The 18,144-nt window shown below is 45.5% G+C and overlaps 2 protein-coding genes and 1 long non-coding RNA gene across 4 annotated transcripts in view; 1 reads left to right on the top strand and 2 right to left on the bottom strand.

Moving 5' to 3' along the window:
- LOC118284139 overlaps positions 1-7,229 on the bottom strand; it is a 29,252-nt gene extending 22,023 nt beyond the window's left edge. The window contains exons 1-3 of the long non-coding RNA XR_004784758.2: positions 7,024-7,229; positions 4,248-4,359; positions 348-578 (exon numbers count right to left, since the gene is read on the bottom strand). This is a non-coding gene — a long non-coding RNA (uncharacterized LOC118284139). The remainder of the gene's footprint in view (positions 1-347; positions 579-4,247; positions 4,360-7,023) is intronic.
- slc35f3b (solute carrier family 35 member F3b) overlaps positions 1-13,983 on the top strand; it is a 44,873-nt gene extending 30,890 nt beyond the window's left edge. Inside the window, exons 3-10 of the mRNA XM_047335320.1 lie at positions 4,004-4,346; positions 8,011-8,063; positions 9,293-9,304; positions 9,919-9,932; positions 10,292-10,513; positions 10,999-11,191; positions 11,289-11,378; positions 11,588-13,983. Of these exons, the coding sequence (XP_047191276.1) occupies positions 4,004-4,346; positions 8,011-8,063; positions 9,293-9,304; positions 9,919-9,932; positions 10,292-10,513; positions 10,999-11,191; positions 11,289-11,378; positions 11,588-11,823 (1,163 nt within the window). The 3' untranslated portion in view covers positions 11,824-13,983. The remainder of the gene's footprint in view (positions 1-4,003; positions 4,347-8,010; positions 8,064-9,292; positions 9,305-9,918; positions 9,933-10,291; positions 10,514-10,998; positions 11,192-11,288; positions 11,379-11,587) is intronic.
- Positions 13,984-14,100: 117 nt separating this feature from the next.
- LOC118284137 (5-hydroxytryptamine receptor 1D) lies at positions 14,101-17,912 on the bottom strand. Of its 2 annotated transcripts, none has more exons than XM_035606805.2 (3): positions 17,664-17,912; positions 16,079-16,239; positions 14,101-15,920 (listed from the first exon to the last, which is right to left on the bottom strand). In XM_035606805.2, exons 1-3 carry the CDS (start codon positions 17,905-17,907, stop codon positions 14,613-14,615), a joined length of 1,713 nt encoding a protein of 570 aa, XP_035462698.1. In that variant the 5' UTR covers positions 17,908-17,912; the 3' UTR covers positions 14,101-14,612. The 2 variants fall into 2 exon arrangements, with proteins under 2 accessions (XP_035462698.1, XP_035462699.2); XM_035606806.2 differs by having other exon boundaries at positions 16,079-16,201; positions 17,664-17,746.
- Positions 17,913-18,144: the final 232 nt, after the last annotated feature.

The raw sequence follows: 18,144 nt of genomic DNA on the forward strand, positions 1-18,144 counted from the left end.
CAACGCAGATATGTCAATATGTGAGTGAAGGATGTATTTTCATCAAGATATTGAGTGATTGATGCCGTGTGACAGCCCAAAACTATTTTAAAGCCAAATAAAGATTTGGTTTTTGTTCGCTTGTTTTTAAATCTACGATATTATATCACAAATCTTAAATTAGAGGCTCAGTTCCCTCAAAATCTGTGTGCAAAGCAAAAAAAAAAAAGATGTTTTGTGTGATGTTTTCATTATGAGCGTGACAGAAAATGTAAGTGGCACAAGTCACTTCACATTCATCACCGAGCAGAGACTCAGCAGACAGTAGGACAAGTTCTGAAGTGTGTATCAGTGATTGATCTGTTTACCCTGTTGAACCACTGAGGCACAGCGCTGCAGTTCACCGTCACTCCCACGGAGACAAACCTCTCTCTTCCCTCAGTCTCTCCCACTTAGTTTAGGTCCCGGTGAGGCTCTGCCGACAGCTGTGCGGCCGTCCTGGTCCTGGTGCTATCGCCACGGCCGCCCGCGAGGATCTTTGCTCCGGCCCCGGCGTGGGCGGTGGCACGTAACGGGAGTCTGCGTGCCGTGGCCGGGTTCTGTGAAGTGTGAGAACAGGCAGTCAGGCAGGCCCCTGCCGGCACGTTGGGGATTTGCAGCTATCAGCAGGAGAGATCTGCAGTGCAGAGTCTTCAGGGGGAGGGAGGAGAGCGGGAACAGGGAACGGGCCCGGTCGGGAGGCAGGGAGGCGTGTGTCGAGGCGGAGGGAGAACTGGAAAACTGGCTTGATAATGGCCAGATAAATCTCAACACCAATCCGAGTGCTTCGACCCTTGCTGGGAGTATAGGACATGCGTCCAATACTCGGCCAATGAGATGCTCAGCGTACTAGAACTGTAGAGGCAAACCACATGCGATTTATATTGATTCACTGTGCTTTTAGTGGTAAAGAGGCCGATGAAGCCACAGATTAATTCCACACAGTTAGAGAGGTGTCACCCCAAACAGGCTCTTCTCCTGAGACCACCTTTACCTGTGCACGTCGAGTCGCACGGCGTCACTCTGCCTTAACTCAGCTGAGTGGGTGGGATGAATACACTCGAGGAGGCGACAAGGAAGAAGCCGTGCACAGCTGTCAGAGTGGATCCAAAGCCGATGCTGCAGGGATGCCAAGCGCTCCCTCTCCCCGTCTCCAGTGATTTCACAGATGCCTGTTGGGTTCATCTGAGTCCATTTGGACAAATAGAAATGGGGTTGAATGAATGGAGCTATTTTCATCTGGTGTTAAATTTACCATCTTCTGCTAATACAGGATTCTGCGAGCAAACATAACGCAAATCCCCTTTAGTGTGCAAAAAGGCTGAGATTAATTAGGAGGTATTATTCAAGAGAAATAACACTAAACGAGACCATATGTTTTGCACTGCAGGGCTACTTGCCTGTGTACCGCAGTCTCGCAGGTTCGACCTTGACAGTTGACATTTGATGACAAGCCGATAAGGTGAAGAGCCTCCAGTTCGTCGTTCAGCGGTCACAGAAGGAGACTCTCTCTGGGTGTATTGTTCACCACTGGCAGTCGAGGTTGACACACTGTCATTAGTCACAGTCAAGCCACTTGTGAGAGGGGTTTGTTGTCTTTAAATAATCAAATCGGTGGGTGACAAATGAATATGCATTGATTCCATCCATCCCAAGAGAGCTCCAGTGACGAGCGCGGGGCTGCGTGACAGTTATAGTGCTGATGCGGTCGTCGTGCTTCGCCGGCGTTCACGTGTGCGAAGGGCTGGGAAATGCTTTGCTGGGCGCCCAGTGCCTCGCTGGGGGCTGATTGGCTTGGCCCATCACTGCGTTTGGAAGATTAAACTGTGCTGCAGTACGGCGCTGTGGCCAGGGCCACGGGACGTGGGACGGAGGCCCAGGAAGGACAAAAGCCGGGCAGCGTAAACAAGGGATGACCTTCACAATGGAACAAAGAGGCTTTGAGCTCAGAATAGAGAAACTTAACTCTCACCCTTGTGCCCCAAGATTTTGATAGACGCCCATGTGCGTGTCCGCGCTCTGTTTTTTGGTCTTCGCCGATTCATCATTTCAACGCAATAACAGACAATGATCTCGAGTCATCTTTCATAGCGACCAAATTTGCCTCAGCGCTGTCAAGTGCTTCTGCAGCAGTGGGGAGCATTGTACAGTATAATTATATTTTACTGCATTGCATTTTCCCTTTTCACTTTTGTTCTAGGCAAACAGCAATAATCTCTTGTGTATTCAGTAGGCGGCCCGGGGATGCCGGGACATTAGCATCAGAGGCGATCGTCATCAGGAAAGTTAATCTGCGATATGATGAGGCCACCTGGCAAGGTCAAACGCACCTCTGCCGGGAAGAATGAGTCGCCTCATTGGGTTGTGATGGATGCTCTCTTGTAAAAAATGCACTTTAGTAATATATGCGGCAAGCCGCTTAAATTAGACACATAGGTGTCCTTTTTATTACGCAGATGACATTAACATAATGGCAGAGTGTGTCGCCGGCGCTTCATTGCAAAGGGAGTGACACGGGACAGCCAAATATCACAAGAGAGTTCAGTGTCCCTGTTGACGCTCTACAATAATCATTTTCACGGTGTCTCACCGAGGCCCTTTTGAAGTGAGTTCTGCATTCCAGTCAGCAGTGTTCGGTGCAGAGGAATCGGCAAAAGGCTCCCTGCGGCACATCATTACCTCTGGAAAACACCATTAGGGAGATCCCTCAGTTTTAACTTGCTGGAAGGCAGAAAAGCTACTAGAAGACTTATGGTGCATACTCTACAGCTGCTGGCGCTGCGATCGGGTTATTGTTATTTATGCCTTGTCCTCTCACTTCTCCGACTGTAAAGTTGTGGCGATGCTGTGTCATATTTAAACATTCAACAGGGTAAACAGATCAATCACTGATACACACTTCAGAACTTGTCCTACTGTCTGCTGAGTCTCTGCTCGGTGATGAATGTGAAGTGACCCATTTATTAGGGTCTTGCTGGCGATACGTGGTTATGGTTAGTCTTAGCAAAGGATTGCTGATATTTCACTATATACACAATGTCAGTTGGAGATGGAAGCCAGATAACCTGCCTGAATGGATACAAAATCTGGCTAAATTAATTTCCACATAGTTGTGTTTGAGCTTATTCACTTTTTATACTTTCATACACACAGTTATAAGGGCCATAAGAGGACACAATAAACGGTGTAGCCATATGTAATCTCAGTGACTTGTGGGAACATAAATGACCTTGGTAAGTTTTGAGAAGCACAGAGTGGGTGTGATTGGAACAGAAAAAAAATAAACGCTTCGCAACACTTTGCTTCAGTCGGCACATTGCTGAAGAAGTGTGGAGGCTGTCAGGCTTTGACATGAGCAGTAGTAAGCTGTAGGTGTTGTTATAAGTGCCTTTGTACGCTTGGACACACACACACACACACACACACACACACACACACACACACACACACACACACACACACACACACACACACACACACACACACACACACACACACACACACACACACACACACACACACACACACACACACACACACACACACACACACACACACACACACACACACACACACAGGGCATTGTAACTCATGAGGTGGAGAGGAGGACTTGGATTGGATATCAGATCTGTCCTCTTTCGTCCTCTGTTTGGCTGCCGCCTGTCACACTCGATCACCATATTTTTAACTCGGATGTCTGATTGATTCCCCTCAAGTTCAATTCAACTGAGAAAGCAGCTATTTTTAACCGGATAAAGACGTGGGGTGGCCTGAAGTCACTTGCAACGACAAAAGACTTTACAATCCGACTGAAGTTTGATAACAAGTACAAATATAAACGACAGAGTTTTGAATTGATTTTAAAATCGTATTGAAATTTGAAAGTGAGTAAAACCAGCAAGTGCTCAGTGTTAAGCAGGCCGTCTGACGTGTGTGTGTGTGTGTGTGTGTGTGTGTGTGTGTGTGTGTGTGTGTCCGTCTGTAGGAGAAGAGCGCGCCAGAGAGAGCGTGGTGGGCACCACGGACGCACAGTCGGCCGGGGGTGCGGCGGGAGCAGAGGTCGGCGCCAACAGACGGAGGCTGCACTGCTGCATCAGAGTTACAGCTGTGCAGGTGCGGAAGGCCCTGTGGGGAGTCGCCATGGTGATGTGCGTGTGCTCGTCCTGGGCAGGCTCCACCCAGCTGGCCAAGCTGGCCTTGAAGCAGTTTGACGCCCCCTTCACCCTCACCTGGTTCGCCACGTCCTGGAACTGCCTCTTCTTCCCCCTCTATTACATCGGCCACCTGTGCAAGAGTCCGGAGAGGCAGACGCCCCGGCAGAGATTCAGGTGAGAAGGCAGGCTGGAGTGGAGACAAAGAAGGTGAAAAGGGTGTTACGGTCGTATGGATAACGGTTGATTTTCGCAAGGATTCGTTTCATAGGGGGCTCAGGATTTTAGTAGGGATCTTATGCAGCGTTGGCATGTGTGTTTCTCTGCTCCTTCATCATGATGTGAAGTCAAAATAAGAGACAAAATATCAACTATAAATGTCAGAACTCGTCAGCAATGTATTCTTACATACACGCACTTTAACACCATAGATGATAAAAGTAATGTTCAGCAGCAATTTAATTCAATTTAATTTGTATAGCGCCATATCACTACATACATCAAGGCACTGTACATAGTGAGGTCAATATTACAATATTACAACAAATGGGGAAAACACAATGGCAAATCAATCGTGTTTTCCCTTCAGGGTCACTGTATATTTCTGAGATTGTGTAAAGAATTCTGAGACCACCATCTTTCTGTATGAAGGAACGTGCACTTTCGCCAACTACTAAATAGTTAGATCAGCAGCGTTCTCAGGATTTAGGCTTGTGGATGATCTCGCTTCATGAGAGTTGTTTACCTTTCATGTTTGCTACTTAGTTATGCACAGTCACTCCCTAATGTTCAATTTTCAAAATAACCCTCCGCTCATGTCAATTGTTAATATCAGGTTCCCGTGCCATCTTCAGTTATGCTGCAGCAGCACACAGAGAGAATGTCTTCAGAGCGTCAGAGGTGATTTCACAGTTGAAACACTTTGTTAATCGTGGTCTTTAAACAGAAATTCTAACCTCTGCTACCTGCTAAGATACTTTAGTACCGTGATCAAAAAAAAAAAAAATAAGGACGGCGGGGAGGCGGCTGGGTGAGCTGTGGGATCGACTCCACCGTTCAGGTGCACCTCTGTGATGTCATTCTTACTCTTTGAGGGCTTATGCAAGGACGCGGGAGCTTCCTCCGCTGCGCCGGGGGCCGACGTGCCCCGAATACCAAAGGCTTTATTTCCTTCGTGTTTATTCAAATTGCACCTGCTGGTGAATTTCGGACAGTGCAAAAAGAAATACGAGTCCAAGAGTTGACATTTGTAATAGCTGTCCTGTCTCTTGACATAAAGCAGTGGAAGACGAGATCTGACTCTGGTAACAGCTGGCTCCTCTCATGAAGAATATGAGGATGTTCACTGTAAGAGGCAGGCCGTCTTTTTTTTTATCTGCATCTACTCATCATCATCTTTACTTCTGTGCTGAGTTGAGATTTACCTGACAGATTGTACCGATTGAAGGAAAGTGAAAAATAAATTACCTCATGAAATCAAGTCTACATGTTGCTTGCTCTGTATTCAGTTTGGGAAGTCGATGCTTTTCTTTCCTGTAGTTTTAGAAGGTCTGATAGTTTTTGTTTACTGGATATCATAAATGTCAAAATGCAGTTATCAGGGTAAAAGCAAGGATGGTTGTATGTTTATCAAATGAACAGCACCAATTTAGTTTTGTTGGATCCGAGCCGTGCATTTCATTCTTGACCATGGAAACAACGGTTTGTGAAATAATTACAATATCAAATTATTATATTTACAAGCTTTTTTCCCCTTGACTTTGAATTGCCTCTTTTCACTTTGGAGAATGGGCAGTTGAGTACAAAAAGACGACCACAAGATGTGGTCGAAAACTAAATAGATAAAAAACATAAAATGCACTATAGGTATCGCAAAAAGACGATCAAAACACAGTCATGAAATACTGTCATCAGTTCTATTGCTGATTTGTAGTTGCTCAGTGCCAGATAGAACAAAAACCTGATTTCTATTCTGAAATATTTACTGTAATATTTTGAATGCAGTGCCTTTAAAGTTCATCTTCGATACTGATCGCATCTCAGACCACAATGAAGAAACCTCACCGGCCGTACCTGGCGTGTCCGGTGTCGGTAAATTAAGTGGTGACAGACTTTAATGCGGTTGTCACTGAATTAGCATGAGAAGTGTAATGTTAGTGCAGAATCGGGCCTCTAGGGCCGATTCAAAAACACTGCTGCTCCTCAGCATTCAGCAACCTGCCACTTTCCAATTATTGCTGCTGTGCTGCATCACTTTCACGGCCTCAAAAGCTTTCAGGGGAAACGGTGTAACTCAAGAGCACTGTACACAGTGGCAGTCAGAATGCCAGTGTCTCAAAAGAAATTCAATAATGCTACATTTTGAATCAGGGGAAGAGGAAGTCGGGCGGTTTAGGAGTAGAATAAATATTTCTTGGCATCACCTAAGCACCACATAAAACCCTGGGGAGGACATTTCACAACATATTAACAGCGTGCAGGATCACCAGCGAGTGTCTTGACGCCGATACGTGCTTTCACAGGTTTGGTTCCGCTCGTAAAATTAAAGGGGGGTGACGCGCTGACAGTCGGGATAATGGACTTTAGATCAGGTCATTTTCAAACGTATGCAAACCTGCAGTTTGTGTGCAACTTCTTGTGTGTCTGGACTGAACATCACATTCCAGCCCAGAGACAGAATTTAATGAACATGTCCACAGAAAATCATGCGTAGTATATTGTTGAGGGTCATACATAAAGCTCTGAGTTGAGGTCACAAGGCTGTTAATCGCCGACCCCTAGTTGTTGGGATTTTTTGCTTTTAAACATGTCTGTGCGACCACGGCCACACACGGTCATGCGCTCAAACACTCACCTGACTATTTTGCTGCCCAAGTCGTTGTTTTCATACATTTTTCATCTCCTTAGTTTGCCACGCAGTTCAATTCCATTTGCAGGCAGCCACGCTCAATTGATTAAAATTGCACTTCATTTCTTTGTAATATTTGTCATATTATTTGTCATATTTGTTATATTAACCCGTTGATTCTTTGTCTCTGAGTTACTGTGAGCATGGGAGGTCTCTTCCTGGTTCCACACAGGGCGTGGCCGAGGGCCGAGGACACTTATATGATGCAAGCAGCTGAGTGGGCTGAACCATATGCTGCCATGTCACGGGGGTTATTTGGGTTTAGTTAGTTTTGCTTTGTATTTAATTGTAGTTGGTGTCCATCTGGTTCCCCTTGTGTATTATTTGGATTGGCCAAACCAGAATAAATGTTACATCACACTTGTTCAGTTAACGCCTTTTGTAATATTTTGTTGACCACTCTTATAGGCCTCACTGTTTGGTCCCTGACAATGTCCATGAATACTTTTTGACTTTATGATTCTTTATCGTAAAAAAAAACTGATAAAACATACTTTAAAAAACTGTTAAAAAAAAAATTATAAAAAAAATAAAAAATAATAAAAATAATAAAAAATTTCCTTCTCCATTTTCAAAAACAAAAAAAAACTAAAAAAAAAAAAAAAATTAATTTTTTTTAAAAAAAAAGTTGAAAAAGTTAATATTAAAAAAAAAAAATGTGGAATTCCGTCGGAAAAAAAAAATAAAGTAAAAATAAAAAATAAAAAAAAAAATGAAAAACAAAAAAAAAAACTGAAAACAAAAAAAAAATGTAAAATGTACTGTTAGAATTAACTTACAAAACAGAAACAAGCTCATGACAAAAAAAAAAAATATCCATAATATTGAAATATAAATTTTAAAAATAATCCATAAAATAAATGGTTCTTCTTAAAATAGTTAAAACTCATTTTTCATCTGTGAAAATAGTAAACTGCGTTCTGTTTCTGAAAAAAAATGCTGCGTTTTCTTTAAAACGAGGGCTGACCCCAAGGTGTTTTTCACAAGTCTGAAGGGACCCCCTTCCAAAAAAAAAAACCTAGGTGGCCTCCTTTGGAAAAAAAAAAATAAACACCAAACTTCCAAAACAAGGCCTTTAAAAAAAAAAAAAATCGGAACTTACTCAAGTAACAAGGCATTTAACAAGGGGCCTTCGTCTTCCTGCTCTAAAAAAAAAAAATGGGAAACATTCCATCAAAAAAAATAAAAAGGAAAAAAAATATTGCTTCTGAAAATAAAAAAAAAAAAAAAAGTATCTTGAAAATTTTTAAATAAAATCTTTTGAATTCAAAAAAAAAAAAAAAAATAAAATACAAAAGTGGAAAAAATGAAAAAAAAAAAAATAAAAACTAGTGATACAACACGAAAAAAATATGTTAATGAAAAAAAAAAAAAAAAAAAGAAATGTGTAAAAAAAAAAAAAAAAAAATAAAAAAAAAATAAAAAAAAATAAAAAAAAAACCAAAAAAAAAAAAAAAAAATAAAAAAAAAACGGAAACGAAGACTCTTCTGGTCAAGTGGTGTTTTTGAACTCTGTCCCTGTGTCTACGCATCACCTCTATTGTGCAGGAATTTGTTGTGTGTACATGACACCAAAAGGAATGTAAATAATAAGTGGCAGTTGAATGATTGAGCTACACACCCACCCACACACACACACACACACACACACACACACACACACACACAGCGCAGTCGAGTAGACAGCACGTAGACTGTGACAGCGTGATGTCCCCCCCAATGATCACTGTGTCATTCAAATGCAGCTCTCGGTGTGTGTGTGTGTGTGTGTGTGTGTGTGTGTGCCCCTGAGTTTTTCGGTTGGGCAGGGAGAAGCGGGGAGAAGAGTACGGGTTCAGTGTGTGAATTGAGAATTTCATATCTGCAGCCACCCTGCAGAATCCCCCCTTTTTTTTTCTCCCTCGTGCATGCCCCTGCTCCCCACCCCCATTATCTGCGATGAAAGGCCTCAGCGACAGGCAAATGCTGTAACAATCCTGCTTCCCTCCCTCTCGTACTCCCTAACCCACACATACACACAGCCTCCCTCCCTCTTTCTCTCTCTCCCTCTCTGGCTTGGTAGTGGGGATTGCAGTGTTTGGATGTCTGCAGCAATGCAGGGGATCTTGGACAAGTTTGTAATGAAAGTGAAGGAGGAGAGAGAGAGCCGGGGAAGATGAGCGAAGCTAATTCATTAACGGGGACGATGGTTGTTTGGGTAATGCCGTGTGTAAAGAAATGGCTCCGTGTCATTGGCTCAGTTTGCTCAGCATCAGCAAAAGGCAGAATGGGCCGCACGTGTTAGGGTCAAGGTCATCAAATGAAGCGAAGAGCCATTTGGTCAACGTGTGACATGTTTGGATTTATCATCCACATGTACATGATGCTGCCGTAACACTAACAATCACATAAGTTACTCAACGTGCAGGTGTTGTGATGCCCCCCCCCCCGAGATACCGAAACGCCGACACATGCAGGGTCGCTGACCCCGTAAGCATTTCTACCCCTGCACTGGACATGAGAGGCGTAGCTGTGACTGACGGGCAGCCCGCAGTGCAGAAAGAGCCATTTCGCCAAAAGGTACCCAAGGGACTTTAGCCAAGCAAAAAAACCCCCACACGACTCATTTGTCTTCCTGACACCACCTTAACGCAGATGCTCATCCGCTCAGCCGGACTGCGCCCCGTCCCCAACACTAGTCTTCACTGTTGCATGCGCAGCTACGACCACATGCACTCAAACACACACGTATGCAGTAAAGAGGCGCCATTGAAGGACTCCACGATGAAACAGATGGTTTGATGCCGCTGTGAGGCTGTGATAATCTCACGGGCAGGGCGCGGGGTGGGTGTGACAAGAGAGATGGGGGTGGGTGGGTGTGTGTGTGTGGGGGGGGGGGGGGGGATAATGGGTCCAGGGGGGTATTTGGTTTGTAAACATGATGGCAGTGCAACGGAAATCAATGTGAGACAATCAGGCCAACACTGTCGAAGCGGCCCGTCCTGTGTGTTGGCAGCACTCGCGCTGTGAGTGAATCTGAGAACGGATCCCGCTCGCGTGCTCGCGTTCGCCCGCATGCGAGACAACGTGAACACCAAATGAGCAGTCTGCTGACTACAAAACCAAACCCACTAATTACACCATTACAGGCCCCTTTCTCCTGCGAAGCTTGTGATTTCTGCAGCGAATAACAAAGTGGAGGCCGTGTGTGCCTGCTGAGTCCCCCGCACAGCAGCAACGTCTCGAGCGTCTTTATCAGCACACTGTGAGCGGCATGTCGTCCATCCGTCGCTCACTCCTGTTCTCTCTCTCTCTCTCTCTCCCTCCACAGATAGTAGCTGCTATCTTGGCCATAGCGGGCATCGTGATGATGACCTACGCCGACGGATTCCACAGCCACTCAGTCATCGGCATAACGTTGGTGGTGGCCTCTGCTTCGATGTCAGCGCTCTACAAGGTGTTTGTTTGCATTTGATCAATTAGTTATCTAAAAAAGAAAAAGAAAAAGATTATTAGAGCTAAGATAGTGATCCATCAATCACACTTGTAGTGACACTTTAAATTTGCAGTCCTACAAATTAAACTAGAAATAGCTCACAAATGTATGTATAGTCTTGGGACTGTAGCTCCCCTGTGCTTATGTAACTAGGTGGCGAATGACAGAAGGAGATTATGAACTGAAAGACGGAGCAGGTGATGTGTACGTGTCCTGATCAGGGAGGCTACGGGATAAGTAGCTATATTTACACGGGGCCTCTCGTCTCCCCTGTCCTGCTGTCTGTGCTGCCTAATGTGATCAACAGACGGCAGCAGCCCCCTGTGCCAGGGACATGGCGGTATTATTATTATTAGTTTGCAGGTGCGACCTCTGCAGTGCCTACTGTGCTCCTCCAGGGCGCAGGTTTTTGTGCATTCGTCATTCCTGTCCTCCTCCGTCGTCAGGTGCTCTTCAAGATGGTCCTGGGCAGCGCCAAATTTGGAGAGGCCGCGCTCTTTCTGAGCATCGTCGGAAGCGCCAACTTTGTCTTCATCAGCTTCGTGCCGGTCATCCTGTATTTCACACGCGTGGAGTACATTGGCTCGCCGGAGAACCTCCCCTGGGCCTACCTCTGTGGGGTGGCAGGCCTGCTTTTTGGTATGGAAAGATGTCATACGTAGCATACACTTGATACTGAAACGATTACCCATGAATATCATTTTGTAACTGCTTCTGATCCTGTTTGTTCTCACAGCTTTCAACGTCCTGGTGAACTTTGGCATTGCGATAACATACCCGACATTAATCTCCCTTGGCATCGTCCTGAGTGTTCCTGTTAATGCCAGTAAGTCTCTTGTCGTTCCCGCTTGGACCTAACTTTGCACATCCAGTCACGATTTCATATTTGATGGCACCAGAATCCCTCCAAAAGATTTCATTCATTGTATATTCAAAGGATAATGGATACGTTAATCGTTATCGATACATTTGTTAAATACAATATTTACACATTCCTACAAATGCTCACACTCGTGCATCCTCTTACTTTCACAGTGGTGGACCTCTACACATGTGAAATCAATTTCAACACCGTGCGCCTCATTGCCGTGTTCATCATCTGCCTGGGCTTCCTCATGCTGCTGCTACCGGAGGACTGGGACCAGTGCATCATCCAGCTCAGCACCAAGCTGCGCAAACGGGACGAGCCGGCAGAGGGCGGCGTGGAGGCGGGCGCCGCGACGGGGCTCAACTGGCGAGGGAGAGCCAGGACCTCCACATTTGCACATTGACTCCGTGAAATATTGCAATGCGAACGCACACGCAGAAGCAAGCGGAGGTTGACACGCCACCGCCTGCCTGTGTTGATGTCGAGACAGTTGGCCCGCCCCTTTGCTTTCACACAGCTCTATGGGAGAAAAGAAAACATTTTGGACTGACCTCTAATCAGTCACCATTTAGCCAAGAGGCAAGATGGGAGAAGCATACATTGCATATCATTCATTTTGGCGTCCAAAGTTATCCGAGTTGGTGCATGAAGAGTAAGCAGGTGTAACATCGGATTAGGACTGAGTCGTGTTTTTATTTCTCTGTACCTCTTAATCATTCCATCGGCTCACTACACCCTTGCGCCTGGGAAAACTTGCCAACTTGCCTGAGGACGAATATATTTTGGGGGGGAAGGCCTTGGAACACCTTGTGGACTTGCTGGCTCTAACATACAGACATTTTACACACATTTTAAGATCCAAAGAAAAATGCCTGAAAATGCTGAATGCCTGAAAACAAAAGGGAGGCCCCGCCCGTGGCGTCCCTCAGGTGTAAAAAAACCCGATGACAAATACCTGCCTTTCACGCACTGTACATAGCTGTGATTCACACCTTTTGGTGTCCCAGAGCTGTGGACCCGATGGGCTCATGTGGTGTGAAGGGACCTGTCCGGACCTCTGAGGATCAATCGGAGCTGAAGACGCTTTTTCACGACGCCTCGCCCTGTTCGTCCAGGAGAAGAGGATCTGGTCCTATTTGACCGCACTGATTGGCCGCCTGTGGTTCTGTGCTTTCCTGAAGCTAAACTCCCGCCCCTGTCAATGCTGACACCCGTCGCTCAGGCTCACAGTTTTGTCACGCGAGATCCAAAACCAGAATCTCCATTGCATATGTTTTCGGTGCATGAGATGGTCGAGCTTCGTTTGTGCCGTCAGTCCATCTTTGAAGCATTTGCCTGACATTTTCTCTTGTCCTAGACACTTGGCAGCAAACACTATGGAACTATCTTGGCAATGCAGGCGATACATGTATTTACATGCTGCTGTCATTCAAATAACGGAAAAAACGTTCACAATCAATGCTTCAGGTATCCAAATCTTTGGATGGACTAAAAGCACTAACAGCTCATGACAAGACATGAATACTTGGAACTACCCCTTTAATAACTCATCATCAGACATAGCTACTGTGTCACTGAGCCTCTCTTTGAATTCCGGTCACATGAAACCTTCTAGACCAACATGCACATGAACTAATTTGCGACATCCCTCAGTAAAATTGTTTCACTTCTGGAGAAAAGAACAGAGGGTGGACGAAAAGTCACTCTCTCGCTGTGGATCTTGGAGAGAGGTGTGTTGACACACACACACACACACACATACACATACAAAATAAGAATTGGCTCACATCCGTCCAGCTCTCACAGCATCTGTTTTCATTTATCGCATTTCACCAGGCAACCGCAACAGCGTGAGACGAACAACCTGGGAGCACTGGTGGACAAACTCTGCCTTGTTGTGAATGTATGAACATCCCTCGACCACACACGCTCGCTACGTGCTATCTGATCTTTTGTTTTATATTTATATTTTTGTTTTAACAGTGCCACAACAGACTGCTGCAGAGAGACTCTTTAATACTTACCTTCTTGTCATGATCATCTGAACGCGTTGCATCTTTTTTGAACCAACTCTTTGGCGCATTTGAACCCCAGACTTTTTTTAAAACATTTTTGCATAAACGGTTCCCAACTAACCTTGAGAAACAGCTGCAGGACGAGCATGCACATACTGTATGAGCGGAAACGGCTGACAAGTCCACTTCACTGCCTTTTCTTTGTTTTGCAATAGAGTACATTAGCACTGTTTCCCATTGTCATTCTCTATGACAATAAATAATAATATTGTATTCCTCTGGAATTATTGCTAGACATAAATGTAAACCTTTGTAAGGAATGAAGATTTTTTTACAATAAGATGCAACATATTATTATCACATTTGAGGAAGAAGTATTTAGAGCGTGAATACATGATGGGTTTATTGGATCTTCTGTTGGGTGTCTTCAAGTGTAATGACATGTACTATATAAAATATTCTTTTCAATACATTCCCCTCTCCAGCTTTGTTGCCATCTCTATGTTGTAGTCCTGTGCTTTGCCATTACTGATCGCTGTAAACGGCCACCAGGAACCTGACAAGCTGAAAAAAAAACGTAGCGATGTCAGTCAAGCTGAAATGATTTGTTGATCGGTTGATCAATGTCACATTAATCTGCAGATATTACGATAGTCTTGTAATCATTTTTGTCACATTTCAAGCAAAAGGCACCTAGTCCCATTTTGTCAAATGTGAGGATTTGTTGCTTTTTTTTTGTCTTGAATTTAATATTCTGGGGTTTTGAAGACATTTGAATAGACCATGTCCAGCTCTGGCAAACTGTGATGGGCATTTTTCAGTATTCAACAACATTTTATTGAAAAAGAAATTAATTGATCAGGTAAAAAATATTATTTTATCTTTCAATTATGAAAACAATTATCTCTATTAGTTGATCATTTAATATTCTCTTAATCAGAAATACCAAACATTTGACTGATTGCAGCTATTCAAATGTGAGCATTGTCCTGGTTTAAAATGTTGGACTGGAAATGAAAAGCACAAACTTTTCGTTTTGTTTTTCTTTCTTTTTTTCATTCCATGGGGCAACATTTTAATAATTTCATTAAGAAAATAATAGTCTCATCAGTAATTGAAATAACAATATTTTCCTAGTCTGGCATTTTCCCCTGTGACAGCATGAACGGAAGTGTAGTTAACAAACATCGTGCTCTACTCTCACTGTTATCTGGCCGTAGAGGAAAGTGGCCTGACGCTCCCTGGTCAGAGCAGAGAAAGGTAGTCGACTGCCCCCCTGTGGCCGGGCAGGAACCTGCAAGCTGTCCACCCTCCTGTCGCCATCAGTGTCTGAGGATGAGGGAGTGTTTTCAGTTTGACACACTCTGCATAGATGCTCCTCGGAAAGATGTCTGAAGTCAATGCCAGCATTAAAAATGGAGGGGCAACACTTAGACATGTCACAGGTTGAACTCTCGGAGCCAGAGGGTGGACCAGAGTGGGTGGTGTTCAGAGTGCAGGGGTCACTGCTCCTGCCATCGTCTCCCTCGGCCCTGACCTCCGCTGCCCTGCCCACCACGCTCCCCAGGCGCGCTCTTATTTTCTGCCGAAGTCCCTGAAGAGCGCCCTGGAAACGCTTGCTAAGCAGAGCGTACAGAAGGGGGTTGATGTCAGAGTTCAGCAACACCAGCCAGTAGGAGAAGGTAACGGCGAAGGGTGGGACGAGGCTGGATTGGCCTGAGATTGCCGTCTCGGTGGCCTGAACAAGGGCCACGCCTATATAAGGTGTCCAGCAGAAGAAGAAGGCTGAAATGACCAGGAAGAGACGCACCACTCCGTGGTGGTTATGGTGCTGCTGGGAGTTCTGCGGGGAAGGCTGGGAGGTGCTCTGAGCCAGCAAGGAGACCAAACGTCTGGATAAAGGGTTACTCAGCTCCGCAGCTGAATAAGGGAGAGAGGGGCAGACATTGTTTCCCACTTCTCTGTCGACGTCAGGTACAAACTGTCCACTCACATGATAGATCAGTCTGGAGGGGCTGTGGAGTTTCCCACAGTGATGCTGGGGTGAATCATCAGGAGTGAAGGCAGAGCTGGGATCCCTGCTGCGCTGGACAGAGTCCTCCAGCGTATGAATCCTCCTTGCGTGGCTGCGCGCCACCTTGACGATGTTCACGTAGCAGAAGAGGATGACCGCCGCGGGTACTAAGTAGGAGAGGGAGGCCATCAAAGCCGTGTAGCTGGGACTGCTGGCCCAGTTGACGGCACAGCTGTACATGGGGACCACATAACTGACGGAGCTCCAGCCCAGCAGGGGGGGGCAACTGGTGGCCAGAGCCTGCAGCCAGATCCACAGGACCACAGCGCAGGTCCTCCACAGGGTGCAGCGGGAGCTGTAGCGCAGGCAGTCTATGATGGAGAGGTAGCGGTCGAGAGCGATCGCAGCCAGTGTCAGTACGGAGGCTGTGCAATACACAGAGGCGGTGTAACCCACGTACAAACAGAGGTCCTATCAGACAGGAGAGAGGACAACTTCAACACAACTCATTGGTCAAAGGAAAATCGATGTTGTGACACAAGAGGTCAGCCTCAGGTCCTACAGGTCATATTGATGCTGTGATGTGACAGGCCTACAGTGTGTTACAGAACTGGACAGAGTTGACGTACAGCGCAGTCCACCCATCCGCGGTTCATGATGGACAGAGCGACGAAAGGCATGACTCCGACGCCCACCAGGAGGTCGCTAATGGCCAGGTTCATGATCAGCACCGAGGTCACAGAGTGGAACGTCTTGGTCGCGGCAACAATCACAATGACAAGAATATTACCTATACAACGAAACACAAACACACCCACACACAATGACACAGAGGTCAGACAGGTTGTGTTTTTTTGTAAAAACAGCAGTAGAGACAATATCTGCAGAGAAAAAAACCTGTGATTTCATAACTGAAATTGTGGACAATCTGTTTTTCATCTGTTTTTGTTCTGAATAGCAAAGAAACAAGAATTAAAAAATATATATATAAATATAAACATATATACATATATAAACATATATACATATATTGACACTATACCAAACAACATAATGTTGACCCTATGACCCTAATTGACAAGTCCCAAGATTATATTCTCAAGAATATAAATCTGACTATGCTGTGCAGCGTCTGTTCATCCAAAATGAAATGCTGATAATTATGGATTTAAATGTCAGGTATTGAACTCTGGTGTTTCTGCCTCCTAAAAAGTACAACAGAGATGAATGGTGGTGAGTCCCAGCTCTCTTCCAGATGACTGTCTGAGAGCTCCTGATGTCAAGGGGTGTAGCACCAGGGGGCGTGGCTTTTTGCAATCAATTAAAAAGATAAAACAATAGCAGTTTATGGTTTATAACTATTAATGACTTCAACCAAGATGTAGAAGAAAAATAACTTCTATGGCTGTAAAAAAAAATGTAAATAGGGCCTATGATCAACAGGTGTCAGGTCAACAAAGCGATCATTAACTAAGTGGTAGGTAGTGACCTAAATGGCAATTAGCACATCATTTTATGTATGGTATAAACTTCCAATTATGGTTATTTCGGGACAATTAAATTAAAATCAGTTTTAATTGGAAAAAAAGTTTAACACAATTTAAGATGATTTCCCAGAAACATCCACAGTTTGACTCTGTCAAATGCACATGTGCACGTGCTGTAGTTGTACATGAACCATCATAATCATGTTTCTTCGGTGATCATAATCACCTGGCCTTCACACTCTGTTGTGGTTCTGGTAATAATCCTTTTTTGGCACTTAATTGAGATTTGAACTTAAATGCCTCAGTTTGATTATCCTCAGCTATGTTGCCTTCACTTTGTTTACGATCATTGTAGATTTAGATAAATACATGTAAGTGTATAACAGATAATGTGGAGACACAATCTGTGTCTCCATCACCAACGATTATAATCTTCAGGCTGTGATTCTCCCAACGTGAAACTATGTCTACGTGTCTATTAATGAATTATTAGGCTGATGATTTATGAGGCGTGCTTGGACCAGTTCACCAAGGAGCTCCCGACATCAGACACAAGATGCAAACATTTGAGTGACCAAGTTGAATTCTTCTTTCCAGTCAAATCCTAAAGATCAGTGCGGGGAGGAACACGCGAGCGTCTGCAGGCCTGTATACAGAGATACTAAAGTATGTTGCACGTGCGATGTTTCATAATAAAGAAAGACAATGTCTTCAGGTAGTCCTGTACCTGTCACGGCGCCCAGACACATCAGCACCATGAGGATCTCCAGGAGCAGCCGCGTCCGCCCGGACACCACGAGTCCCGCCGCCCCGCTCCGGCTCGCGTTGGCCGACCCGGGCCCGGACCAGGAGCTGCCCAGGTCCGGCTCCATGACCACGACCCGTTCACATGGGATCCGCGCCGGACGAGCCACGCAGGGGCGCGACTCGACGGAGGGAGGACTCAGTGCCATGGAGCGCGTAAGTCCCATCCGCCCCTTACAAGGGGGGGGGGGGGGGGGGGGGGGGGGGGGAATCAGTGCCATGGTGCGCGTTACTCCCATCCGCCCCTTACAAGGGGGGGGGATCAGTGCCATGGTGCGCGTTACTCCCATCCGCCCCTTACAAGGGGGGGGGGGGGGGAGGGGAGGAATCAGTGCCATGGAGCGCGTAACTCCCATCCGCCCCTTACAAGGGGGGGGGGGGGGATCAGGGTCATGGAGGGCGTT

The sequence above is a fragment of the Scophthalmus maximus genome, chromosome 10, assembly GCF_022379125.1.
Source record: "Scophthalmus maximus strain ysfricsl-2021 chromosome 10, ASM2237912v1, whole genome shotgun sequence".
NCBI classification, from domain to species: Eukaryota; Metazoa; Chordata; class Actinopteri; order Pleuronectiformes; family Scophthalmidae; genus Scophthalmus; species Scophthalmus maximus.